A 27,689-nucleotide genomic window follows, 5' to 3' on the forward strand; every position below is an offset into this window, starting at 1 on the left:
TCAAAAGGCTTTCAGCACTCACATCTCCTCTGCACACGGAGAAGACAGGCAGTGTGGTTAGCCAAACGAGAGTGCTGCTGCATTGTGGCAAGAGCAGGAATGAGCTCTGCCTTCCCCACGGCCCCCAGTGCCCTGGGAGAGATGCAGGAACAGCTTAGGGCAGGGGTGCTGCCCTACCAACACTTTCAGGGGAAGATACATCTTCACTACCCATTGAACATAGCCAGAGCACAGAATCACAGAATCAAACAGGTTGGAAGACACCTCCAAGATCACCACATAAAACCCATCACCCAACCCTAACTAATCAACCAGACCAGGGCAGTAAGTGCCTCATTCAGCCTCTTCTTAAACACCTCCAGGGGTGCTGACCCCACCACCTCCCTGGGCAGCACATCCCAATGGCCAATCTCTCCTTCTGTGAAGAAATCCATTCTAAGACCAAGCCTAAACTTCTCCCTGCACAGCTTGAGACTGTTTCCTTTTCTTCTGGTGCTGCTTGCCTGGGAGAAGAGACCAACCCCTTCCTGGCTACAACCTCCCTTCAGGGAGCTGTAGTGAGCAAGAAGGTCTCCCCTGAGCCTCCTCTTCTCCAGGCTAAGCAACCCCAGCTCCCTCAGCCTCTCCTCACAGGGCTGTGCTCCAGACCCCTCCCCAGCTTTGTTGCCCTTCTCTGGACACCTTCCAGCAGCTCAACATCTTTCTTGAATCAAGGGGCCCAGAGGGGTAGTAAAGTGGTAGCAGAGAACTTGGTTCTTCATAGGAATCTGACCAGGATAATGCCAAGTTCCTGTATTCTCTTCTGCCTTGGTAAAGCAGGTGGTGATTCCTACAACGTTTCCTTACAGTAGAAAGCAGCTCAGCTACCTGCAGGTTGGCTGGTAGTGCAACTGAATGTACCTGCAGTGCTGGGGCAGCTCTGGAGTCCTCAGCACAGACAGGGACCTGGTGGAACAGGGCCAGAGGAGGCCACAGCAATGCTGGCAGGGCTGGAAGGGCTCTGCTGGGAGGCTCCAGCCTCAGAGAGTTGGCCTTGGGCAGCCTGCAGAAGAGAAGGCTCCAGGGAGACCTTCTGGTGGCCTTGCAGTGCTTCAAGGGGCCTAGAAGAAAGATGTGGACAGACTTTTTCTCAGGGCCTGTTGTGAAAGGCCAAGGGGTGATGGTTTGAACTAAAAGAGGGAGATTTAGATTAGATGGAAGACACATTTTAGATTAAGGGTGGTGAGAGCCTGTCCCAGGTTGCCCAGAGAGGTGGGAGATGCCCCATGCCTGGAACCATTCCAGGTGAGGTTGTGGCTGTGAGCAACCAGATGTCCCTGCTAAGAACAGGTGTATTTGACTAGATGCCCTTCAAAGATCCCTTCCAACTCAACACAGTCTGTAGAACTATTTTGTCATGCTGTAAAAATACTTTTGCAAGCATCCCCTTGTTGTGAAGCACTTCAGTGCCTTATTGTAGCTCAGAAAATTTGCAGGCAGGTGGCAAAAGGAACTGCTGGTGGTGTCAGCCCTCGTACTAAGCAGACAGACTCAAGCTGGCTTGGTGTGAGCCACACTTATGCCAGAGCTGTGGCTCTTCACAGTCCAATTTGTGATGTGGTGGAGGGGCCTCTTGAGATGAACAGAGCAGATTTGCCTCTTTTCCACTATCCCAAGGGAGGACAGAGGCTTCTCTGGTCTGACCAACTGCACCAAGCATATCCTGATGTGTACGCCAAGAATAGAATAGAATAGAATAGAATAGAATAGAATAGAATAGAAGAGAAGAGAAGAGAAGAGAATAGAATAGACCAGGTTGGAAGAGACCTTCAAGATCATCAAGTCCAGCCTATCATCCAACACCACCTAATCAACTAACCCACGGCACCAAGCACCCCATCAAGTCTCCTCCTGAACACCTCCAGTGATGGTGACTCCACCACCTCCCCAGGCAGCCCATTCCAATGGGCAATCACTCTCTCTGTGTAGAACTTCCTCCTAACCTCCATCCTAAACCTCCCCTGGTGCAGCCTGAGACTGTGTCCTCTTGTTCTGGTGCTGGCTGCCTGGGAGAAGAGACCAACCCCCACCTGGCTACAACCTCCCTTCAGGCAGTTGTAGACAGCAAGAAGGTCTCCCCTGAGTCTCCTCTTCTCCAGGCTAAGCAACCCCAGCTCCCTCAGCCTCTCCTCACAGGGCTGTGCTCCAGACCCCTCACCAACTTTCTTGCCCTTCTCTGGACATATTCAAGACTCTCAATGTCCTTCCTAAACTGAGGGGCCCAGAACTGGACACAGGACTCAAGGTGTGGCCTAACCAGTGCAGTGTACAGGGGCACAATGACCTCCCTGCTCCTGCTGGCCACACTGTTCCTGATGCAGGCCAGGATGCCACTGGCCTTCCTGGCTGCCTGGGCACACTGCTGGCTCATGTTCAGCCTACTATCAACCAGCACCCCCAGGTCCCTCTCTGCCTGGCTGCTCTCAGCCACTCTGACCCCAGCCTGTAGCACTGCCTGGGGTTGCTGTGGCCAATGTGCAGAACCTGGCACTTGGATGTGTTCAATCTCCTGCCCTTGGCCTCTGCCCATCTGCCCAGCCTGTCCAGGTCCCTCAGAAATCCAGAGAACTCCAGAGAAAGAAATCCAGAGAGCTGTCAGGGCTTCATGTGTCAGCCTCTCCAGCTCAGAAACCTTGAGTTTCAGAAACCTTGAGGCATCAGGAATGGTTTGTGAAAGGCATTACTAAGATGAAAAGCTGTAGGAGTTTATCTTGAGCCTTAAGGGCTTAGTGCAGCACAAGAGGAGATTCTGTTTCTCATTTACTCCACGTTTTCTTCAGTGGAAAAAGAAATAAAGGGGTAAAACAAAACAGCAACCAACAAAATGCCAGGGACAAGGTCTGGAGAAGGGTGGCAGATGTTCAAGGAGCAGTGGTTTAGGTGCCAGCTTGTTGTCCTTCTCCTGCCTTTGCTTTTCTCTTTTCATCACCCACTTTTTTATTTTACTGGTGGGTTTTTTCCCCTCTCCTCTGCTCTCTGTACCTCCTCCCCAAGCAGGAGCTCAAGAGAAAATAAATCAGATGTGCACTGGAGTGCTATTAATTAGCATAGGAAAGGCTGAAAAGACTTAAGATCACTTTATCCCTGGTGCATTTGGCTGATTGCTATGTATTAATGCTCTGGGGCATGAGAAGATGGCTCTTGCTGCAAGACTCACAAAATCCCAGGTGGGAAGGGACCTCTGGAGATCACTCAGCCCAAGCTCCCTGCTCCAGCAGGGCACCCACAGCAGCTTGCGCAGCAGCACAGTGGCCAAGGGGGGTTGGAAGCTCTCCACACAAGCAGACTCCACAACCTCCCTGGGCAGCCTGCTCCAGGCCTCCAGCACCCTCACAACAAAGGATTTTCTCCTCCTGTTCAGATGAGGCTTCCTGGGTTCCAGTTTGTGCCCCTTGGCCTGTTGCAAGGGACCACTGAGCAGAGTCTGCCCTCACCCTCCTGACCCCTGCACTTAGATACTGATGAGCATTGAGAAGATCTGCTGCTGACTGCAGGAAGGTTAGACTGGGCAACCTTTACAGATCCCTTCTAACCCACAGCATTCTGTGACTCAGTGAGACTTTGGCTTTGGTAAGCTCATAGGCTTAGGGCCCCAGTGAACTGCACCCAAGGATCAGCTGATGGTGGCTTTCCTTTCTGCCCTGCTCTTTGCCCAAGGTACACAAATCATTTGATCTTCTGAAACTGTTTTTAGCCACACACATCTCTGTTCGGACCATGCTCACAGCAAAAGAAGTTTCTCCTGTGTTCTAGTTTGTGTCATTGCCCCTTGTCCTGCCACTGAGCTCCACTGAAGAGTCTGCACCCACACTCCTGCCCCTCTCCCCTTAGCTATTGATCAGCATTGAGAAGATCCCCTCTGTCTGCTCTTCTCCCTCATTGCTCTGCACAGCTCCCTGAAAGGAGGCTGATGTGAGGTCTCTTCTTCCTAGTATCACTGATGGAACAAGAGGCAATGGCCTGAAACTGTGCCAGGGGAGGTTTAGGTTGGAGATTAGGAAACATTTCTTTACTGACAGTGTGGCAGAGGCTGCCCAGGGAGGTGGTGGAGTCCCCACCCCTGGAGGTGTTCAAGAAACCTGTGGCCATGGCACCTGGGGACATGGTTTGGTGGCCATGGTGGGGCTGGCCTGCTGGTTGCACTCAGTGATCTCAGAGGTCTTTTCCAACCAAAACAATTCTGTGATGTCTTCTTCCTGCCCCCCAGGAGACCACTGGCCATCTTGACCACGAGAGCATACAGCAGGCTCACGCTGAGCTTGCTGCCCACACTTCCCTGTGCTGTCTGTGTCCCACAGTGGGAAGGGACACTCCAACCTTTTATTCCTCTCTTAAAGGCTCAAGACCTGAATGTGATCGAAGAGGTGATCCGGATGATGCTGGAGATCATCAACTCCTGCCTGACCAACTCCCTCCACCACAACCCCAACCTGGTGTACGCTCTGCTGTACAAGAGGGACCTGTTTGAGCAGTTCAGAACTCACCCCTCCTTCCAGGACATCATGCAGAACATAGATCTGGTGAGTGACACAGCACTTATAGGGTGCTGGCATCACTTCATCCTTGGCAGACATGGGAGTTCGTCCTCATCTCTATCAGCTTCCTACAGAAAGTACTAAAAAGTCTGTCCAGCAGGGCTAGGGAGGTTCTCCTCCCACTCTACTATGCCCTGCTGAGCCCACACCTGCAATCCTGTGTCCAGTTCTGGGCTCCCCAGTTCAAGAGAGATAGAGAACTGCTGGAGGGAATCCAAGGGAGAGCCACAAGGATGCTTAGGGGACTTGAGCATCTCCCCTATGGAGAGAGACGGAGAGCCCTGGGGCTGTTTAGTCTGGAGAAGACTGGGTTCTGATCAATGTCTATCAATATCTGAGGGGTGGGGGACAAGTGGAGGGGGCCAAGCTCTTTTCAGTGGTGCACAGTAATAAGAGAAGGAACAACAGGTTCAAGCTTGAGCACAGAAGCTTTCACCTCAACATGAGGAGAAACTTCTTTGGTGTGAGGGTGCTAGAAGGCTGGAGCAGGCTGCCCAGAGAGGTTGTGGAGTCTCCTTCTGTGGAGACTTTCCAAACCCACCTGGATGCACTCCTGTGCAGACTACCCTGGGTGATGCTGCTCTGGCAGGGGGGTTGGACTGGATGATCCCTGGAGTTCCCTTCCAACCTCCAGTGTACTGTGATGCTGTGAGTTTCAGCTGTTTTGGGGTCTCCACTGTGATTTCTTCTGGGCATCACTTTAACTGGGCAGAGACAGGTGAATTTGGGATGCTTCTGGTATTGAATTGACAAACAGTGACATACCTGATGGTACCAGACTGGGAGGAATGGCCAACACCCTGTCAGGTGCCATCCAACGAGATCTGGGCAGGCTGAGAGCTGGGTGAAGGCAAGCTTCATGAAGTTCAGTAAGGACAAGTGCAGAGTCCTGCATCTGGGGAGGAACAACCCCAGGCACCAGCACAGACTAGGGGTGATCCTGCTGGACAGCAGCTCCACAGAGAAAGACCTTGGAGTCCCAGTGGACAGCAGGGTCTGCATGGGACAGCAATGTGCCCTTGTGGCCAAGAGAGCCAATGGGATCCTGGGGGGCAGCAAGAAGAGTGTGGCCAGCAGGACTAGGGAGGTTCTTCTCCTCCTCTGCACTGCCCTGGTGAGACCACACCTGCAATGCTGTGTCCAGTTTTGGGCTCCCCAGTTCAAGACAGACAGAGACCTGCTGGAGAGAGTCCAGCAGAGAGCTACAAGCAAGACTGGGGGACTTGAACATCTCTGCTATAAGGAAAGGCTGAGATCCCTGGGGCTGTTGAGTCTGGAGAGGAGAAGGCTGAGAGGGGATCTGATCAATGTCTGTCAATATCTGAGGGGTGGGGGTTGAGATGAAGGTGCCAGGCTCTGTTTGGTGAAGCCCAGTGGTAGGACAAGGAGGAAGCTGGAACACAGGAAGTTCCACCTCAACAAGAGGAGACACTGGAGCAGGCTGCCTGGAGAGGTTGTGGAGTCTCCTTCTCTGGAGACTTGCCAAACCTGCCTAGGTGTGCTCCTGTGCAGCCTGTCCTAGGTGACCCTGCTTTGGCAGGGGATTGGGCTCCCTCTCTGGAGGTCCCTTCCAACCCCTACCACCCTGTGATTCTGTGACCTTCACTCAGCATTCTCTTCTCTTGACTGCCCCTTGTTAGAAAGTTGCCTTTTGGGGATCTAAAATCAGATTTACTTTTCTCATACTCTCATCACCAATGATTACAGGGAACTTTAATTAGATAGCTAAGATCAGGGATTCTGCTACCATCATAGAATCACAGAATGGTTTGGGTTGGAAGGGACCTTAAATATCATCTAGTTCCAAACCCCCCTTGCCATGAGCAGGGGCACCTTCCCCTAGAGCAGGTTGCTTCACCTGCAGAGTGCATCTCCACAGGGTAAGTAAACACTCCAGAAGAGAACAAAACTAACTGGCTGTGGGTCAGAAGCTGTTACTGGTGTGGCACTCCATGAAGGATGACTTTGGAAAACAGTTGCTAAAGAATTGCTGCTGGGTCTGGTTGTGGCTTTCATGTTCATCTTGAGAACCTGAGTAATGAGCCCCAGATAGAAAATAAGAGATTTTAAGTGCAGGAAATACTTCTCAGTCCTCTAGTCAGCATTTGCAAAGCTGAGCAGTCAGAGTCATAGAATTATGTTGATTTGAAGCAACCTTTAAGGTCACCAAGTCCAGCCCTGAACCCAGCACTGCCAGGTCACCACTGAACCATGTCCCTCAGCACCACAGCTGCACAGCTTTGAATCCCTCCACCAGGGATGGGGACTCTGCCATTTCCCCAGGCAGCCTGTCCCAGCCCTTGAAAACATGCTGAAGTTGGTTGGACATTAAAAGTGCTCCTAATGGCCAACCAACACTTGTGCTCCAGACCCTTCCCCAGATTTTTTGCCCTTCTCTGGACCTGCTCCAGCCCCTCAATGTCCTTCTTGGAGTGAGGGGCTCAAAACTGAACCCAGGATTCAAGGTGTAGCCTTGGCAGTGCTGAGTACAATGCTTGAAGTCAGAGGATGACCACTGGATGCAAAGTGTAGGAAGGGGAGGCTGCACAGGGTGCTAAATCCGTTGCTGCAGTGAATAACACATTTATTCAGTGTGATCTATGTGATTAAAAACCTGCTGAGGCTCTGTTTTGATCTCTTGTACTTTAAAATAGTAGAGGAGATTGACAAGTTTCTGATGATCCATAAAGGAACATCACTTAAAATCTAGAACCAAAATCCTGCTCTGTACCTCTCCCTTCCTCCTCTGGTCTCACTTCTATGTCTTCTGGTCATGCTGGGAGAGCAGAGGATTCAGGGGTCAAGGTTTGTCAGAGCTTTAGCAGCTGCAGACTACAGCCAGCCTGATGCTGCCTGGATGGTTAGGACAAGGTCTCTTCAGGATGAGTAGAGAAATGGTAGATTGGCTTGGGTTGGAAGGGACTTTCAAAGGTCCTCTAGTCCAGTCTCTCTGCAGTCAGCAGGGACATCTGCCCCTACAGCAGGCTGCTCAGAGCCCCAAATAACCTGACCTAAAATGCTGCCAGGGATGGGGCATCTCCCACCTCTCTGGGCAGCCTGGGACAGGCTCTCACCACCCTCAGCATGAAGAGTTTCTTCCTCCTCTCTGGTCTGAACCTCCCTCTTTTAATTTAAAAGCAGCACTCCCTGTCCTGTCCTGCTGAAAAAAACCTGTTCCCCATCTTCCCTCCAGGCTCCAAAGGTAAGAGTCTTCTTCATTCCTGACTTGAGATAGGGACCTTCCCTGGTTGCATGTCCAGGTCCAGTGGTGACCAGGTCCTTCTGCAGGACAGCCTCGTGCCTCCCACGGAGAGCAGCCTGTCCTTTCCTTTGTGCCTCTAACATGTAGGTTTTCCTCAACCATTTAAACAATTCCTCCCCACAGCTCTCTAATGCTGAGCTCCAGCAGAATGCCAGCGACATGCAGTGACTATTTAAAGCTCTCCAAGGGAGCATGCTGAATTTTTAAATAGCTCCTTTGTTAGAGGAGTGAGGATGTCACAAGAAAATGTACCTGTCACCAGCTGGCAAGTGGTGAGAGCTGTCAGGCTTGGAGAGCTGAATAAAAGATTAGGTTCAGCTGACTCCTCTTTTACCCTGTCACATCTTCTGCTTCAGACAAGGTATCAGCAGCTCTGCCATCACAGGCTCACAGCTTGTTAGAGTTTGGAAGGGACCTCCAAAGATCATCCAGTCCAACCCCCCCTGCCAGAGCAGGAGCATAGAATCCAGCCCAGGTCACACAGGAACACATCCAGATGGGGCTTGAAAGTCTCCAGAGGAGGAGACTCCACAACCTCTCTGGGCAGCCTGCTCCAGGGCTCTGGGACCCTCACAGTGCAGAAGCTCCTCCTCACGTTGAGGTGGAACCTCCTGTGCTGGAGTTTATATCCATTGTCCCTTGTCCTATCCCAGGGTGCAGCTGAGCAGAGCCTGGCCCTGTCCCCTCCCTCTTGACCCCCAGCCCTCAGATATAGATAAATATTCATTAAATCCCCTCTCAGCCTTCTCCTCAGAGTTTTACAGCTAGGAATAAGGGAGAGTTGTGAGTGTGTGCAGGTTGAAAGATGGAGCTGTGGAGGGGAAGAAGAATTAGTAGAAAGATGATGTCAGTGGTCAAGTCCCAGATGCTCTAAGTCTGTTCTCATGATGGTGACAAGGATCTGTTCCCTTCCTTCCTTCCTTCCTTCCTTCCTTCCTTCCTTCCTTCCTTCCTTCCTTCCTTCCTTCCTTCCTTCCTTCCTTCCTTCCTTCCTTCCTTCTTCCTTTCTTCCTTCTTCTTCCTACCCCCCCTGCCAGAGCAGGGCCACAGAACCCAGCGCAGGTCACACGGGAACACATCCAGACAGGGCTGGAAAGTCACTAAAGAAGGAGACTCCACAGCCTCTCCGGGCAGCCTGCTCCAGGCCTCTGGGATCTGCAAAAGTTCCTCCTCATGTTGAGGAAAGCTAGGCTTTGTCTGGTGTGCTACAGCCAAAATGTTTTAACTGGCCTTGCTATCCCTTGAGAAAGTTACTGGTTTCACCACACATGTGGGGAAGCTTGTCAAGAACCATCTAACCAGGTTGGAAAAGACCTTTGAGATCATTGAGTCCAACCTATCACCCAGCACCATCTAATCAGCTAAACCATGGCACCAAGTGCCTCATCCAGGCTCTTCCTAAACACCTCCAGGGATGGTGACTCCACCACCTCCCTGAGCAGCACATTCCAATGGCCAATCTCTCTTTCTATGAAGAACTTCTTCCTAACATCCAGCCTAAACCTCCCCTGGCACAGCTTGAGACTGTGTCCTCTTGTTCTGGTGCTGGTTGCCTGGCAGAAGAGACCAACCCCCTCCTGGCTACAACCTCCCTTCAGGGAGTTGTAGACAGCAATAAGGTCTTCCCTGAACCTTCTCTTCTCTAGGCTAAGCAACCCCAGCTCCCTCAGCCTCAGGAACAGGCAAGTTAGCCTCAGGAACAGGCAAGTTAACCTCAGGAATGGGCAAGTTAGTCTCAGGAACAGGCAAGCTGCAAGAATGGGTTCCTGGCTCCTGGGCCTTGCTCAGGCTTTTCTCAGCAGTGATAAGATACTGGCATCATTTTGGTTGAAAGAGATCTTTAAGGCTGAATCATGGAATCAGAGAACCATTTGGGTTGGAAAAGGCCTTTAAGATCAGAGAGTCCAGCCATTCTCTGCCTTTTCTCCAGACTGAGCAACCCCAGGGCCCTCAGCTGCTCTTCACAAGACTTTCAGTCTAGACCCTTCACCACCTCTGTTGCCCATCTCTGGATGTGCTCCAACCCCTTCATGTTTTTTCTTGGCCCCAGAACTGAACCTGGGACTTGAGGTGTGGCCTGACCAGTGCTGAGCACAGAAGGACAACCCCTGCCCTGCTGCTGCTGGCCATGCTGTTTCTGATGCAAGCCAGGATGCTGGTGGCCTTCTTGGCCGTGTGGGCACACTGCTGGCTCATGTTTGGTTAGCACCATGGAATAAATAAGAGCACCATGGGAGAAAGAAGAGTTGGGGGGGAAACCCAGGATCTCTGAGGACAAGCAGAATGGGCTCTGATTAGCCAAGGGAGATCTGAAGCTGATGTGACACTTTCTCAAAGAATAGAATAGAATAGAATAGACCAGACCAGACCAGACCAGACCAGGTTGGAAGAGACCTTCAAGATCATTGCGTCCAACCTATCATCCAACACCACCTAATCAACTAAACCATGGCACCAAACATCCTAACAAGTCTCCTCCTGAACAACTCCAATGATGGTGACTCCTCCACACTGCTGGGAAGGGGAAGGGAATGGGAATGAGAATAGGAATGGGACTGGGAATGGGAATGGGAGTGGGAATGGGAATGAGAATGGGAATGAGAATGACCTTTCTCACACACCTCTGGGTACACAGGTGGTAAGGAAAGACTTTCTAATGTTAATAATCAGGAAGGACTGTGGCAGGTTTTCAGGGGGCCCTTCAGCATTGCAGGCCTCTGAATAGCTGGCAGGACAATGGTGCAGAGCAGAACCTGTCTGTAGGTTCAGGTGGCTGTGGGGGTGGCTCTGGAGCTCCATCAGCTGCTCCGAGCAGGGTGGCTGTTGCTCAGGTTCACTGTGGTACAGACCTCATGGTGACAGTGGACTTTGCCTCAAGATTTGGGCCATTCACTTTCCTCTGGAGACACCACCTAACCCCTGTATGTTTCAGTGCTGAGGCAAAAGTGGGTGAATGTTTAAAGGTACAGGGCACTTCACTACTGAAAACCTCTAGGTTTGTGTAAACCTGCTAAATATCACCACTGCCAGCTGATGGAGGAGGTGTGGGAGTGGTTAATGCTGCACAAGAAGAAACTGAAGTCAAATACCTCCTGTTTCCTGTTAATTTACTTTGCATTTTAGAAAGTCATCTCAAGGAGGATGTTGTGCATCTTGCTTGGCAAAGTGGGGTGGTCTTCCTCTGGGTGGTGAACAAAGGGGAGCATGGTGGTTCCTGCTCTGGCTGTGACCTCCACATATGCCTCCTTCAGAGGTGGCCTATATCTGAGGTCGGCAATCTCAGATCTGACAGAAACTTGGTGGAGACTCCTCTGTAGTAGTTCCTAAAGGTGAGGTTGGTTCATGGCCATCAAGAGAGCTCATTGGTTCCATCACTTCCACAGTTCCTGTGAGCTCCCGAGACTGTGTAGGCTGAACAGGCTCAGCTGGGAGCTGCTAGAATTTTGGTTGCAAAATAGCCTGATGGAAATCAGGAGGTCAGGAGCAACATCTCAGTGATGCAAAGGATTTGATTGATGGAATTTCCTACCAGGAATTTAGAGATTTCACTGCTGGATTTCACAATCTGTTGAGTTGGCTCAACTCTGGCACGGCAACTCCTGTTTCAAGACCTGCAGGACTTGCAGCTGACATGAGAAATGATCTTTCTTGGCTTGCCTTAAAATAGCCACAGATAAACTTTCCTCCTGCTGATTACTAGAGCATGGCTAAATATTTGAAGTATTTATTATCATTATTATTACTGTTTTATTTATTTTCTCCTCCTCACCCCTGCCCGCTTTGGTTGCTGGGGAGTGGGGAGTTGAGAAGAAGAGCTGACATCTTTGATCATGCTCCTAGCTCCAAAGTGAATCTGGATGATTTAAGCACTTTGCTTCTAAACCTTTGGTGGTTTTCCTCCTGTTAATGAACCACCTGAAGGTGATTCACAGCATAACAGAGTCCCAGAGTGGCTGGGGTTGGAAGGGACCTCTGGAGATCATCCAGTCCAACTCCCCTGCTAAAGCAGGGCACCCACAGAAGCTTGCTCAGGATCACAATGGGGTGGGTTTGGAATCTCTCCAGAGTAGGAGACTCCACAGCCTCTCTGGGCAGCCTGCTCCTGGGCTCCAGCACCCTCACAACTAAGAAGTTTTTTCCCCATGTTCACATTGAATCTAATGGGTTTCAGTTTGTGCCCATTGCCTCTTGTTCTATCTCTAAGGCATCACTGAAAATAGTCTGGCCTCTGACCCCCTTGCCCCCTGCCTTTCAAATACTGATCAGCACTGAGCAGATTCCCTCTGGGGCCACTCTTCTCCAGGCCCCAGAGCTCTCAGCTTTTCCTCCTCACATTGATGCTCCAGGTCCCTCAGCATCTTTGTAGCCTCCACTGGACTCTCTCCAGTTGTTCCCTTTCTGTCTTGAACTGCACTGAGCACAGTACTGCAGATATGAGCTTATGAGGGCTGAGTAGAGAGGGAGAAGAACCTCCCTCTACCTTCTGGCCGCACTCTTCTTAGTGCACCCCAGGACATCATTGGCCTCCTTGGCCAGAAGGGCACATTGCTGACTCATAATCCCTTCTTAACTCAGCAAGAGCTGGCTTTGCCTCACTTTTGCTCCAGGACAGAGGTCATGACTATCACTCCTGACCATAGCTGTGTTTTCTGTGTTCATAAGGAAGCTGAAGTGCTAATCCTGCGCTTCTTTATGACAAGAGGTTTGTTTTCTCCTTTTCTCCTCCTTTCATCATGCCACTAATACAGCATCTCCACTCTACCTGGAGGAATCAAGTGGAGCAAACATCTTATCCTTGATAGCTCTGCTGCTGCTGCTTAGTGCATGCTGTACCAAATGGAAATATTTCTTCAGCTCAGCCTTGCAGCTTCTGTAGAAAACAATGGATGGGTGAAATCATCAACGTTGTGGTTGTTCCTTCAGAAACAAAAGCAGGGAGATCTTCTTGTAGCCCTTCAGTGCTTCAAGGGGTCCAGAAGAAAGCTGGGGACGGACTTTTTCTGAGGCCCTGCTGTGGCAGAAAAAGGGATGATGGTTTGAAACTAAAGAAAGGAAGAGAAAGAAGAAATGTTCAACACAGGGTGGTGAGAGCCTGTCCCAGGTTGCCCAGAGAGGTGGGAGATGCTCCAACCCTAGCAGCATTCCAGGTGAAGTTGTTTGGGGCTGTGAGCAACCTGCTCTGGTTAGGGATGTCCCTGCTGACTGCAGGGGGGTTGGACTGGATGAGCTTTAAGGGTCCCTTCCAACCCAAACCACTCTAAGGTTCTGATTCTATGATGAAAGCTTTTTCAAAGGAAAATGCTGCCCTTCCTTCACATCACATTCTGTATTTTTGTGTTCATGCAGATTGTCCTGGCCTCCTTATCAATACAGGATGGGGGAGGAGGTGATAGAAAGCGGCCCTGTGGGAAAGGACTTGGGGGTGCTGGTGGGGGAGAAGCTGGACAGGAGCAGGCAGTGTGAGCTTGCAGCACAGAAGGCAAATCACATCCTGGGCTGCATCCAAAGCAGCAGTGCCAGCAGATGGAGAGAGGGCATTCTGCCACTCTGCTCTGCTCTGCTCTGCTCTGCTCTGCTCTGCTCTGCTCTGGTGAGACCTCACCTGGAGTACTGCATCCACATCTGGAGCCTTCAATACAGGAAGGACATGGACCTGATGGAGAGGGTCCAGAAAAGGCCCACAAAAATCAGGGGGTTGGAGTAGCTCTGCTGTGAGGACAGGCTGAGGGAGCTGGGGGTGTTCAGCCTGGGTGTTCAGCCTCCAGGCAGACCTAATAGCAACCTTCCAGTACCTGAAGGGAGATGCAAGGAGGATGGAGAGAGACTGTTTACAAAGGCCTGGAGGGACAGGACAAGGAGCCAGGTGTTTTGAACTAGAGAAGAACAGATTTAGATTGGGTATCAGTTCTTTGCCGTGAGGGTAGTGGAACCCTGGAACAGGTTACCCAGGGAGGTGATTAGGGCCCTATCCCTGGAGATATTCAAGGTGAGGCTCAGCAGGGCTCTGGGCAGCCTGATCTAGTGGAGGATGTCCTTGCTGACTGCAGAGGAGGTTGGACTGGGTGGCCTTTGGAGGTCCCTTCTATGATTACAAGGTCAAGGATTAATACCTTGTGCTACCAAGGAGACATCTTGGACTGTAGGGATATAATGCTGGATGCTTTTGGTTTGATTACTCCTCTAATGCTGATAAGCAAATGCCTCTTTTAGGTTCTTCCTTGTTAAAGTGATCTCTTTTCTTTTTGTCTTTTTTTTTTTTAACCTCTTTTCTTCTTTTTATTTCCTTTTTTTCCTTGTTTTTCTTTAGTGTTTTTCTTTAGTATTTTTTCTTTTAATTTCCTTCTTATTTATATTTTTTTTCTTTCTCCTTTTTCTTTTCTTCAGTTCTTTTAATTTTTTTTATTGTTTCTTTTTCTTTTACTTTTTTTTTTGCCTTTTTTTGGGTTTTTGTTTTTCTTTTAGTTTTTCCTTTTGTATTTCTTTTTCTTCTTTTTCCTCTTTTTCTCTTTCTTCTGTTTTTCTTGTCTTCCTTTCTCTTTTAAACTTTCTCCCCTTACATCATCATCATCATTATTATTATTGTTGTTGTTGTTGTTATTGTTATTTCAAGAGGGGATTGGATGTGGCACTTGGTGCCTTGGTCTAGTAGTCATGAGGTCTTGGGTGACAGGTTGGACTTGATGATCTTTGAGGTCTTTTCCAACCTTGTTCATTCTATGATTCTACTTCTCCCAGGCACCCAGCACCAGAACAAGAGGACACAGTCTCAAGCTTCACCAGGGGAGGTTCAGGCTGGATGTTAGGAGGAAGTTCTTCATAGAAAGAGAGATTGGCCATTGGAATGTGCTGCTCAGGGAGGTGGTGGAGTCACCATCACTGGAGGTGTTTAGGAAGAGACTTGATGGGATGCTTGGTGCCATGGTTTAGTTCATTAGGTGGTGTTGGATGATAGGTTGGACTCGATGATCTTGAAGGTCTCTTCCAACCTGGTTTATTCTATTCTATTCTATTCTATTCTATTCTATTCTATTCTATTCTATTCTATTCTATTCTATTCTAATTATTGTTATTATTATTGTTATTGTTGTTGTTATTATTATTATTAGTTCACTGTGCCACTCATTGGTCACCTGAGCATCTGACTAGGGCACTGTGCTGTCAGGGTTGCCTGAAGCAGGAAGGCACATAACGCTTAGATAACACTTACAGATATAATACTACTACTATTATTATTATTATTATTATTATTATTATTATTATTATTATTATTATTATTATTAAAGCAGATATTTTTCATTTCAGTCATCAAGTGCCTACCAAAAATAGCCATTCAGAGTTCTGTGAAATGCTGACACAGCCTGGAAGCCAGTCTGGCTTTTTGTTCTTTTAACTCCACCAGGATTAGTGCCTTTACCACCAAAAAAGCACCCCCACTCAACAGAGAAGCCCTTTAAAATCCTGTTGAGATTGGAGGCCTTGCCTTTCCAAAATAGGAAACTCAGGTAGTATCTGTGAGCTTCATTCAGGCTCTGTGTGCCCCTGCATTATTAGAGTATTCCATCCTTTTGATGAAGAGACAAACATTAAGCGCTGCTTTTGTTGTGGTTGAGCCGAGCCTGAGCTAACAAGGCAGCAGCAGCAGCAGTGGGATGGATGCCCTGGGCAGGGACAGGTTTCACCAGCAATTACTGACATCAGAGGAGTGTTGAAACACAGGAAGATGTTTTCTTCTTTCAAAGTTTGTGGGCAACTTGCTCGCTCCTCTGATGAGCTGTGTATCCTCTACCAGCAATTTGTCCCAGAGCCTATGCCAAAACCATGTCAGCCTCGCTCCAAGGTCCTCATGCTCCCTGCACAAGCTCTTTCTTGCTGTTTCCCTCTGTAATTTTGGGTTCCTCCCTCCAGCTCCTTTGCTCATGAACTCAGCACATCTTCCCACCCCTCTTTTTTTGGTGGTGGTGGTGGTGGTTTTGTTGTTTGGTGTATTTTGTTTCCGGGGATCAGAGATCACAGCACTGCAGCAGGTCCTTGTCTGTAAGAACATAAAACCTACCTGCAACATCTGCCATGGGCAGTGAAATAAGTCCCTTCTGCTCAAGTGTGGAGATAGTCATAAAGGTAGAGGAATATGGAGATAATCATGGGCTCCATCAAAACCAGGAAGGCTAGCAGGTCAAGGGGGGTGATTCTGCCACTCTGCAGCACTCTGCTGAGACCCCACCTGCAGGGCTGGGGCCAGCTCTGGAGCCCTTGGTACAGCACAGACAGGGACCTGTTGAACTGGGGCCAAAGGAGGCCCACAAAAGTGGTCCAAGGGCTGGAACTCCTCTGCCATGAGAGGTGGGAGATGCCCCATCCCTGGCAATGTTCCAGGTAAGGTTGGTTGGGGCTGTGAGCAACCTGCTCTGGTTGGAGATGTCCTTGCTGACTGCAGGGAGGTTGGACTGGATGAGCTTTGAAGGTCCTTCCCAACCCAAACCATTTGATGATTCTGTAATCCTAAGCACAGCAGTGTGTAAGAAAAATGTCTTCTCCAGCAAGTTTGTCAATCCCTGGACCAGGCAGCCCAGGAAAGGGGTGGAGTCATCATCACCCCTGGGGGGTATTTAAAAGCTGTGTGGATATGATGCTGAGGGCCATGGTTTAGTGTTGCCCTGGCAGTGCTGGGTTAATGGTCGGGCTTGATGATCTTCAAGGTTTCTTCCAACCTAAACTATTCCATGACAGTGCAGAGGGTTAAACCTGATTTGATTATTTTTCTTTTAATTGACTGATTTCAACACTTTTCATGTTTGAAACAAAACAGAACCAAAAGGAAAACCAAACCCCAGCAGCCCCGAACGAAAAAACAACCAACTTCCAGCAGGTCTTTATCTCACTCACTTGTTTCAGTTTCTAGAGAAAATTACTCTGCAATCCAGCAAATCTACCTGCTCAAAACAAAGCCTTGGGTTTCGGGGGATCACAAGAGAGGAACAACAAATTTGAATCTCACAGTAATCAAGCCATCAGCTGTCTTTGTTTCATGACTGAGCTCGGAGGCATAATTAGGGTAATGGTTTCTGGCTCCAGCTGTGTTTCGCTGTGGAACAAAGAGAGCTCGGCAGAGGGTTTGTAGTGTAATGTGCTTCCCCCCCCTCCCCCCGCGCCTCTTCTGCCTGGGAGAGTTAACAAGTACTACTTGATGTGAGTCAGTGACATTAGGACTTTCCAGAGAAGAGTGCTGTTGGAAGCTGAAGGGATGTTGAGGAACCTGCCAGCAGCATTTCCTGCGAGGGAGAGCTGCGGTGGCCTCCAGCCAGGGGGCTGCCAGGTGTCCACCTGCACGTGGGCTCTACCAGGTGGTTCTGACCCTTTCGTGGTGCTTTCAGAGGGCTCTAAATAGGTGTTGAAATGTTGCCCCCTACCCTTTTTGTGTTGTTTTGAGCTTTGGTTCCCCCACTATGTGACTGATGAGTTCCTCTGGGGTAGAGGATGGGGTTTGCAAAGTGTGTTCTTTCAAGGATGAAAGGAGCTGTAGAAATGGAGGTTTTCTGATGTCCCACATGGAGAGCTGCCGGTGGGATGTCTCCTTCTGGTGTGACCTACTGAGCTTGGAGCAGGATAAAAGTTAAAGCCTGACCTAACTTGTGTTCTAGCTAACAAGGACCAGCTGGATCCCAGCAAAGTGGGGGGGGGGGGGGGGGGGGGGGGGGGGAGGGAAGGGAAATATGGTGAAAATCAGCTTGGCCTCACCAGGGAGATGCATGGAGGATGAGAGCATTGAGGGGGGGATGTGCAGGTCCTTCTGCCTGGCCTCTGTGGTGGGGAAGGTACATGGGGCACTTGAGGTGGTGGTTTGGCATTAACAAAGCCTCCCTGGCTGTGACAGCAGCAATAACATGATTATTCTTTCAGAAGCAGAGACATGTTGATCCAGGGACAGAAGGTGACAGCTTTTGTGTGTAAATTGATCCAGAGACCTCTCCTCTTTGACTTATTTATGTGCTCTGATTTCTCATTCCAGGTGATCAGCTTTTTCAGCTCCCGGTTAGAGCAGGCTGGAGCCGAGCTGTCAGTGGAGAGAGTTCTGGAAATCATCAAGCAAGGAGCTATTGCTTTGCCCAAAGACAGGCTAAGAGTAAGTGCTCAAGACCTCCTCAATTAAGGTGTACTGCTCCAATCAATTACCTCCATCCCCTTTATATCCATAACAGCAGCACATCATTTCTCCTATCCTTCGCAGCTGATAAGGGATTGCTTTGTGGGTCGCCCTATGTGTATGTTTTAATTTCAATCTCTACCTTCATTTCCAAAATCCAGCATGTTGGGGTGAGTTTTCATGATTCATTGTTAAATGCAAGCATGCAAAATGAAGTAAAACTTCCTGAGGTTTTCTTCCCTGTGTCTTGGAAGGTGCAGCCTCACCTCTTCATGCATTGTTGAGTTGTAGCCAAACTTTGACCATCATTGCTTTTTCCTTAACTTGTTCTTCTTCCTGCAGTCTTCTGCACCTCCATCTAGGTCTATATAAAGTACTGCAAAGATAATTTCCTGGCTTTTTAGTTAAGAATTAACCAACCTGCTGAAAATCAGTTCAGGACCTCCCAAGTCTGGTCAACAGACCTCCAACTAGGTCTGTAGAAAGCACTACAAAGATAATTTCCTGGCTCTCTTTAGTTAAGAATTAACCAACCTGCTGAAAATCAGTTCAGGACCTCCCAAGTCTGGTCAACAGACCTCCAACTAGGTCTGTAGAAAGCACTACAAAGATAATTTCCTGGCTCTCTTTAGTTAAGAATTAACCAACCTGCTGAAAAAATCAGTTCAGGGCCTTCCCAAGTCTGGTCAGCGTGGAGACGAGCCTTCTGTACAATCCTCAGCAGATGCCTCCATTCCCTTTGGAGAAGCTCTCAGCACTCCTGAGGGGTTTACCAACCTGACAGGTTTTGTGAGGCTAAAATCCATTAATGGGGCTGTTTAAACACTGCAGTAATGAAGTCTGTTTCAGTAGGTAAGTCTGTAAATGGGAGCTATGTGTGGCTTTTAACCACATGACAAAGCGGGGGGTGGGTTTTTTCCCTTCCAGTATGCCATGTTTGTGTTTTAAACACTGTCTGCTTGCTGCATTATTATTTTTTTCTTTGGGTTCCTGCTGCATGCTAAGTGACCAAGAATGTCTTCTCAAGACCGTTTCTGTGGTGGTGGCTTTAGGGGAGCAGCATCTGATAAGGCACACTGAGTACGCCCGGCCGCTGGAGACGGCTGGGGATTTATTTATACCCTGATAATTTTAAAGCTCTCAGTGGGAATTGTCTAGCTGGCTGCATGCACTAATGTCCTCCCTCCAGTTCCCTCTGTCCCTCAGATGGCACGTATTTAGTCCCTCAGACTGAATTACTTTGGGAGAGGTTGGTCTAGAGTGCAGGTCTTGAGTCATAGGACTGGAATAGCCCAAGGGAGGACACCAGAGGAGCTGGCAGATCCAAACCCAGCCCTTTGGGTTGTGTCCTTGCTGCACAGGGAATGCCTGAGTGTTTCACTGTTCATATGACAGCTTGTGCTTCCTTGCAGCTGCGTGGACAAGCTTGAGAAGTGGGCACATGTTAAACCTCACGAGGCCAGGCTGAGAGAGTTGGGATTGTTCAGCCTGCACGAGAGAGAGCTCCAGGGTGACCTTTGGTGGCCTTTCAGTATTTTAAGGGGGCCTAAAAGAAGACTGAGAACAGATTGTCATCTGGGGTGCATCCCCAGCAGTGTGAGGAGGGGATTCTGCCTCTCTGCTGGGCTCTGCTCACACTCCCCCTGCAGTGCTGGGGCAGCTCTGGGGTCCTCAGCACAGACAGGGAGCTGTTGGAGCAGGGCCAGAGGAGGCCACAGCAATGCTGGCAGGGCTGGAAGGGCTCTGCTGGGAGGCTCCAGCCTGAGAGAGTTGGGCTTGGGGCAGCCTGGAGAAGAGAAGGCTCCAGGGAGTGGAGCCTGGTGGCCTTTCAGGGGCCTAGAAGAAAGCTGTTTTCTGAGGGCCTGTTGTGACAGGCCAAGGGGTGATGGTTTGGACGTGGCACTTGAAGCCAGGGTTTAGTTAGTCAGGGGGTGTTGGGTGACAGGTTGGACTTGATGATCTCTGAGGTCTTTTCCAACCTTATTGATTCTATGATTCTAAAAGAGGGAGATGGAGAGTGGTGAGGTGGTGAGAAGGAAGAAATGTTTGACCCTGAGGCTGGTGAGAGCCTGTGCCAGTTTGCCCAGAGAGGTGGGAGATGTCCCATCCCTGGACATGCTCAAGGTGAGATTGCTTTGGGCTGTGAGCAACCTGCTCTAGCTGCAGCTTTCCCTGCAGGGGCTTGGACTAGCTGAGCTTTAAAGGCCCCTTGCAGCCCAAAGGCAATCTGTAATGTCAAGCATGAATTTGTCCCTGCAGAGAGCATCATCACACAGCAGTAGTGATGACCTCCTCTGGAGATGAGCATGTGAGTCTTGATGCCCTCTGTCCCTGTACCTCTCTCCTTGGAGTCCTGCAATTCCTCAGGCCTTCCCACTTCAGTCCCTGAGGTTTTCAGGGGAAGCTATTCTAAAGCTGGACAAAATCATATTAAGATCAAACTAGAGATACAGTTACGCAACAGCTCTGGCAACGCTGAGGAATTTCAGCAGCTAAATAAAGGAGAAAGCTTTAATCCACATGGCTTTAATGACACTCTCAGGGCATGTCTGGATGGGTGGGAACAGCCTTACCCACAATAGGCTCACTGGCTGTTTGCATCCTTAAGCTCACATCTGTGAGCTGGAAGCTGTTTAGCTGTGTAGACCAACATAGCCTCCTTAAAGGACATCTCTCTAACACAGGCTGGTATAGACATGGTTGACTCAGAGAAGTGGCTTCTGGATTGCAGTTGGCTTGTGCCTGGCCAGCTTGGGCAATGTGTGCAGGAAGAATAGTCTAGACTATGATTTTGGCAGGAATCACAGAAAGTTAGGGGTTGGCAGGGACCTCTAGACATCATCTAGTCCTGCCCCCCTGCCAAAGCTGGATCCCAGAGGGCAGGTCACACAGGAACACATCCAGGTGGGTCTTGAAAGTCTGCAGAGAAGGAGACTCCACAATCTCTCTGGACAGCCTGTACCAGGGCTCCAGCACCCTCACTCTACAGCAGTCTCCTCCTGTTGAGGTGGAGCCTCCTGTGTTCCAGCTTGTACCCATTGTTCCATGTTCTGTCACTGGGCACCACCAAACAGAGCCTGGCACCTTCATCCTGCCCCCCACCCCTCAGATATTGATAGGCATTGATCAGATCCCTCTCAGCCTTCTCTCCAGACTAAACAGCCCCAGGGCTCTCAGTCTTTCTTCAAGTCTCCCCATCTGGTGGTGAATGGTGCCACATCCAGCTGGCAGTCAGGCACCAGTGGTGTCCCCCAGGGATCAGTGCTGGGCCCTGTGCTCTTTGACATCTTCATTGATGATCTGGATGAGGGCATCGAGTCCATCATCAGTAATTTGCAGATGACAGCAAGCTGGGGGCAGGAGTTGGTCTGCTGGAGGGTAGAGAGGCTCTGCAGAGGGACCTGGACAGGCTGGGCAGATGGGCAGAGGCCAAGGGCAGGAGATTGAACCAAGTGCCAGGTTCTGCACATTGGCCACAGCAACCCCAGGCAGGGCTGCAGGCTGGGGTCAGAGTGGCTGAGAGGGGCCAGTCAGAGAGGAACCTGGGGGTGCTGGTTGATGGTAGGCTGAACATGAGGCTGCAGTGTGCCCAGGCAGCCAGGAGGGCCAATGGCATCCTGGCCTGCATCAGGAACAGTGTGGCCAGCAGGAGCAGGGAGGTCATTGTGCCCCTGTACACTGCACTGGTTAGGCCACACCTTGAGTCCTGTGTCCAGCTCTGGGCTCCTCAGTTTAGGAAGGAGGTTGACTTGCTGGAAGGTGTCCAGAGAAGGGCAAGAAAGTTGGTGAGGGGTCTGGAGCACAGCCCTGTGAGGAGAGGCTGAGGGAGCTGGGGTTGCTTAGCCTGGAGAAGAGGAGGCTCAGGGGAGACCTTCTTGCTCTCTACAACTACGGGAAGGGAGGCTGTAGACAGGGAGAGGTTGGTCTCTTCTCCCAGGCAGCCAGCAAAAGAATAAGAGGACACAGTCTCAGGCTGCACCAGGGGAGGTTTAGGCTGGAGGTTAAGAGGAAGTTCTACAAAGAGAGAGTGATTGCCCATTGGAATGGGCTGCCCAGGGAGGTGGTGGAGTCACCATCATTGGAGGTGTTCAGGAGGAGACTTGATGGGGTGCTTGGTGCCATGGGTTAGTTGATTAGATGGTGTTGGATGATAGGTTGGACACGATGATCTTGATGGTCTCTTCCAACCTGGTCTATTTTATTCTATTTTATTCTATTCTATTCTATTCTATTCTATTCTACTCTATTTAGTCATGCTCATATCCTCCATTGGACTCGCTCCAGCAGGTCTCTGTCTCTCTTGAACTGGGGAGCCCAGAGCTGGACACAGGATTGCAGCTGTGATCTCAGCAGGGCAGAGCAGAGGGGCAGGAGAACCTCCCTAGACAGAAAGTTTGGACCAGATGATCTCTGAGATCCCTTCCAACCTTCTATGTTATGATTTTATGAATTATGGGTCTGTTGCATCTGGGTTGGCATGACCTACTCATAACTACAGCATGCAGAGCTGTGGAGTTGAATCCTGAGAATGTATAGATCAGCTTTGCAGTTAATTGCTCATGAGGTCTGAAGCCATCCTTGCCTTTTGCTATGGTGCATTCCGAACCACGGGAGACCCTGCCCAGGTGTTCCTCCTACCTCCTAGAGATCAACCATCTGCAGCTGAAGCACTCTGAGGGAAGTGGTTGAAACACAAAAGAGGTTTTGGTCTGGAGGACTGAAGCAGAGGTTTTTCTGTGCTGCTCAGACAGGGATGTTTCCTTTTCCCTTCTGTGTAAGCACCTAATGCATGCACAGATAAATCTGGAGACTGTTCTCCAGGTGCTTATCTTGGCCTCTGTCGAGGAAGTGAGCATGCAAGAGGCCTTGGGTGTATTCAGGCCTTGAGGCTGTTGCTTGGACCATAGTTCAGATGTGAATCAAGTAAAAATAACCTGATCTGCATAATGGTGCTTATCACCTTTCGTAGCACACCCTGGTGCTCCTCCTGCCTCTCACCGGGGCAAGCAACACGGGGCGCAAAGTGAGCTTGTGTGTTAGCAGCAGGTCATGCATATACACACACATACATATTTGTGTGTGTGCTGAGGGAAGATGTCCTCTGCTTTCATGGAATCACAGGCTGGGTTGGGTTGGAAGGGACCTTTAAAGGTCATCTGGTCCAATCCCTATGCAGTCAGCAGGGACATCTGCAACCAGAGCGGGTTGCTCAGAGCCACAAACAACCTCACCTGGAACGCTGCCAGGGATGGGGCATCTGCCACTTCTCTGGGCAACCTGGGACAGGCTCTCACTGCTCTCACTGGAATAAACCACCCCTCTTCTCATTCAAACCATCACCCCATGTCCTGGCGCAACAGGCCCTGCTCAAATGTCTGTCCCCAGCTTTCTTCTTTCCCCTTTAAGAACTGAAAGGCCACCAGAAGGTCTCCCTGGAGCCTTCTCCAGGCTGAACAACCCCAACTCCCTCGGCCTGTCCTCACAGCAGGGAGGTTCCAGCCCCCCTTATCATGTTTTTGGCCCTTAGCAAATAATTGCTGGGAAACAGGAGATCTAACTCATTTTTTCCTTCCAGACCTGGAGCAATCTGACTGGAGACAAACAATATAATTAGCAATATTTTAAGCGTATGCTTTTAGCCTTGTACCGTGGAAGGCAGGGAAAGTCCAAGCTGAGTAATTAGCCTTTTAGAAGACTTCTGCATAAACAGAGAGATAAAGGGCAGGTGCTGAAATCAAGAGCTGGTTATTTCTCCTTCAGTCTGTGGGAGGAGATAAGTGAAGTTAATATGCCAGGGATGGAGGCAGAAGCCACAACATGGAGATAGAGCTGTCTCCTTCGCAGACGAGCAGCCCACAGCCCAGGCTCCCTGGTTTATTGCAGAAGCTTATTAAAGGCAATTTAGAGATCCTGGTGATAGGTGAAAATTAAGCCTTGTTCTGTCTTCATTTTTACATTTTCTAAAGTTCTCAGGGCTGCCTTTCCTCCCTTTGGTGGAGCATCTGTACTTCTAGGATGAGGAGCGGGGCTGTGTCTGGAGCCTGAGAGTTACCTCAGGATTTCACGGTGGGGGTGGGGGTTCACCAGCAGATAACTGCTCTTTTACAGTGAGTGGGAAAACTTGTTTCCAATGCCAGCCAGTGACTGGAAGCTGACATTCAGGCTCATGGAATGATCACACTTGGGAGGCCACAGTTAATGCTTTAGAGAAGAAAAGCTCCCATTAGCTAAGCCACTTAGGGCAGAGACTTCATTTTCGTGAGCATATTCTGAGCTCCTTTCCTTTTTTTTTCCTCCTTTCCTCCCAGTGTCAGTGAGTGTTTTGTCACCAGTGTGCGTGCTGGGATGTTTTCTGTGTGTGCTGTGGACACATGCCACCATGCCATCAACCTGTGCCTTTTTCAGGATGGTACAAAATTTAATATTTATTGGAGTGCACTCTAGTTCAGCGGGCATTAAAGTTTCACCAAGTATGTAACAGGAGCAGAGGTAAAAGCCCTCAGCCTCTTGATAGGAAAAGCTTTTCTTCAGGTGCTAAAAGCACTTCTCATAGATTTCTCCTCCTATTAACAATGTACTTCCAGCTTCTTTAACTTCCATTTGTTCCACTGGCAAAAAGAAAGCCCCAAGTCGGCGAGGCACCTGAGCGCAGAGGGAGAGAGTAAACTGTCATTAAGTGGTGGTAGCTGGGCCAAAACAGCTTTGTGTGCCTGGCACGTCACCCCCACTCTTGGGGAAGCAGAGCTGACACCCAAACATGTCACAGAAAAGTCACAGTGATGTTGTTGGAGGAGGGCATGTCAAGCACAAGAGCTTTCACCTCTGGATGAGAAGCACAGCAACAGAAGAAAGTACATTGTGTGAAGTCTCCAAAACTGAGGGAATCTAAACAGTCACAGGATCACAGAGTTGTTTTGGTTGGGAAAGACCTTTAAGATCATCAGATCCAACCATTAACCCAGCACTGACAAATCCACCACTAAACCATGTCCCCCAGCACCACATCTACGTGGCTTGAAATCCTTCCCAGGATGGGAACTCCACCACTGCCCTTTGGAATCTGTTCCAGGCCTTGACAACCCTTACAGGGAAGAAGTTGTTTCTAATCTCCAGCCTAAACCTCCCCTGGTGCAACCTGAGGCTGTTTCCTTGTCCTGTCACTTGTTACGTGGGAGAAGAGACCAACCCCAACCTGGCTCCAGCCTCCTCTCAGGGAGTTGTAGAGAGCAATGAGGTCTCCCCTCAACCTCCTTCTCTCCAGCCTAAACAAGCCCAGGTCCCTCAGCTGCTCCTCTCCAGCCCTGTTCTCCAGACCCTTCCCCAGCTTTGTTGCCCTTCTCTGGACATGATCCAGCCCTTCAGTGTCCTTCTTGAAGCAAGAGGCCCAAAACTGAATCCAGTACTTGAGGTGTGGTCTCATCAGTGCTGAGTACAGGGGGATGATCCTTGCCTTAATCCTGTAGTCCTGCTGGCCAGGATATTGCTGATCCAAGCCAAGATGCTCTTGACCTTCTTTGTCACCTGGCACATGGCTCTTGACCACGGTATAGCCATAAAAGCAAGTGCATGTGAAGTCCTCAAAACTGAGGGAGTCTAAACAGTGTCTTGGTTTAGCTAATGAGTTCTCCCTGGATAGGCTGCCCTGCTTCTGCAGATGGTCCTCTTAGGGAGGAGACATCATCTGTTCATCAGTCATTTGTGTTATTACACCATGCAGAGGGGCAGGACTGTACCAGCTGAGAGCAGGGCAGCCCTGCCTGGCCAAGGCTGCTCTCTGTACCTTGTATCTGAATCCCTGCATGGCTTTTGCATGGCCTTTGCATGGCTGGTCTCTTAAGCCTGTTCTCCTCCTTCCATTACAAACCAAACTTGTCTGTGCTGCTTGTTGTAGACAGACAGACAGGACCTGGTCAGAGCCCTTGAGCAGAAGCCTAGCTTTGTGTGTAGCTTGTTGTGTGATCTCTGAAAGACCTTGAGAAGAGACTTGGACGGTGGAGGTATTAAAGGCCAGGCTGGGTGAGGCCTTGAGCAACCAAGTCTAGTTAGGAGGCATCCCTGCCCATAGTGGGGAGGTTGGAGTAGATGATCTCTGAGGTCCCTTCCAAACTAAGCCACTCTGTGATTCAGTGATCAGGAAGGAAATTGGTAGCATTTTGTAGGTTTGCATCCTGAGGTACCACCCATTGCCCCATCTTCCCTTACCAGTGCTCCTGGTGATGCTGGTCTTTTTTTTCCCTAGAGTCCTGATGTCTTTAGTCCTTTCTTTTTCCCCTTTTAATCCAGAGTCCTAATGTCCTCAGTGGCTCTTATTTGGCCACAGCAAGATGGTAGCTCCAGACCAGTGATCCCTGAGCAACCTGTTCCAGTGTCTCACCACCCTCATGGGGAAGAACTTCCTAACATTCAATCTGAACCTCCCTCCTTCTAGTTTTGCTCCATTCCCCCCAGTCCTATCACTCCCAAACACCCTCAAAAGTCCTTCCCCAGCTTTCTTGTAGCCCCCTTCAGATACTGGAAGGTCCCAAGGTCTCCTTGGAGCCTTCTCTTCTTCAGACTGAACAGCACCAACACCCTCAGTCTGTCCTCATAGCAGAGCAGCTCCAGCCCTCTGCTCATCCTCATGGCTCTTCTCTGGACACCTTCTAGTAGAAGCCTCATCCCAGGAGGTTTTTAAGTCCAGGCTGGATGTGGCTGTGAGCAACCTGCTCTAGTGTGAGCTGTCCATGCTCATGGCAGGGGGGTTGGACCTGGATGATCCTTGAGGTCCCTTCCAACCCTGGCAATTCTGTGAGTCCATGATTCTAAACCTTGAGGCAGATTCTTGTGCCATGTATGGGTTTCTTGCATTAGTTTTACTGCTGTAAGTGTACCTCACTACCATGGGGGCTTAGGTAGAAGATTGCACAAACTACCTCTGTATGACACTGTAAAGAGGTAGGGACAGAGGAGTTGTGGGGACCAGCAGCTTCCCTACAGAGCTCTGGGACACAGCACTAAGCAAGAGAGACAGAAAACTTCCTTAAAAAGAGTAATTAATCACATTCTTCCTGATATTTATGTTTTTCTGGCTGAAGGGTCAGAGGTCTTATTATAGTGGAAGCTGACTGTGTCTAATGCATCCTTTGGTCTGATGCTAGGCAGACTTCCCTTTGCTGACCCTCAACTGCTGTTAACCCTTAACCTGAAGAAGATTGGAGCAGTGAAGAGAAGTGTAAGAAACTTTTTAAACAAAGTGCTTTTTGGGCCCTTCCAAACCACCAAACATGTGTTAAGAAGAATAATATTTATGGATTGTGTATTTCCTTCTGACAATTTATGCCCTCAATTAAGATGTCAAACTTGCCTGCTTCTGTGGGCTGACCTGTAAGTAATGAACAGTAATTCACTTGTCTTTTGAAGGCATTTGTTGGACAGGTCAGATTCTCAGAGACCTCTGGTAGAGAAGAATATGCTCCCCATCCCTTGAGAAGCAGGATCTTGGGGCTGTCCAAATTTGGGGGCAGGGGGGGAGGGGAAGTGGTGTTGAAAGTTTTGATGTGCTTTGTGGTCAGAAAATAACATCATGAAAGTATGAGCAGGCAGTCAGAGGCATGCCTGCACTCAGCTGGTCTTCAAGTGGGATTATAAACCTGTCTGTCTGAAGCAGGGCAAACCCTTCTGCAGGTGCTCTTCTCTTCAACATAAGCCCAGCTACTTAAATTGTTGAGAATGA

General features: G+C 49.6%; 1 protein-coding gene across 3 annotated transcripts in view; it reads left to right on the forward strand.

The window, feature by feature from the left end:
* DYM (dymeclin) overlaps positions 1–27,689 on the forward strand; it is a 313,818-nt gene that overhangs the window by 239,079 nt on the left and 47,050 nt on the right. For all 3 annotated transcript variants that reach the window (XM_054179019.1, XM_054179021.1, XM_054179020.1), the window contains 2 exons: positions 4,377–4,559; positions 17,843–17,956. In XM_054179019.1, coding sequence (XP_054034994.1) covers positions 4,377–4,559; positions 17,843–17,956 — 297 coding nt within the window. The remainder of the gene's footprint in view (positions 1–4,376; positions 4,560–17,842; positions 17,957–27,689) is intronic.

This window comes from Dryobates pubescens, chromosome Z, assembly GCF_014839835.1.
Source record: "Dryobates pubescens isolate bDryPub1 chromosome Z, bDryPub1.pri, whole genome shotgun sequence".
Lineage (NCBI taxonomy): Eukaryota > Metazoa > Chordata > Aves > Piciformes > Picidae > Dryobates > Dryobates pubescens.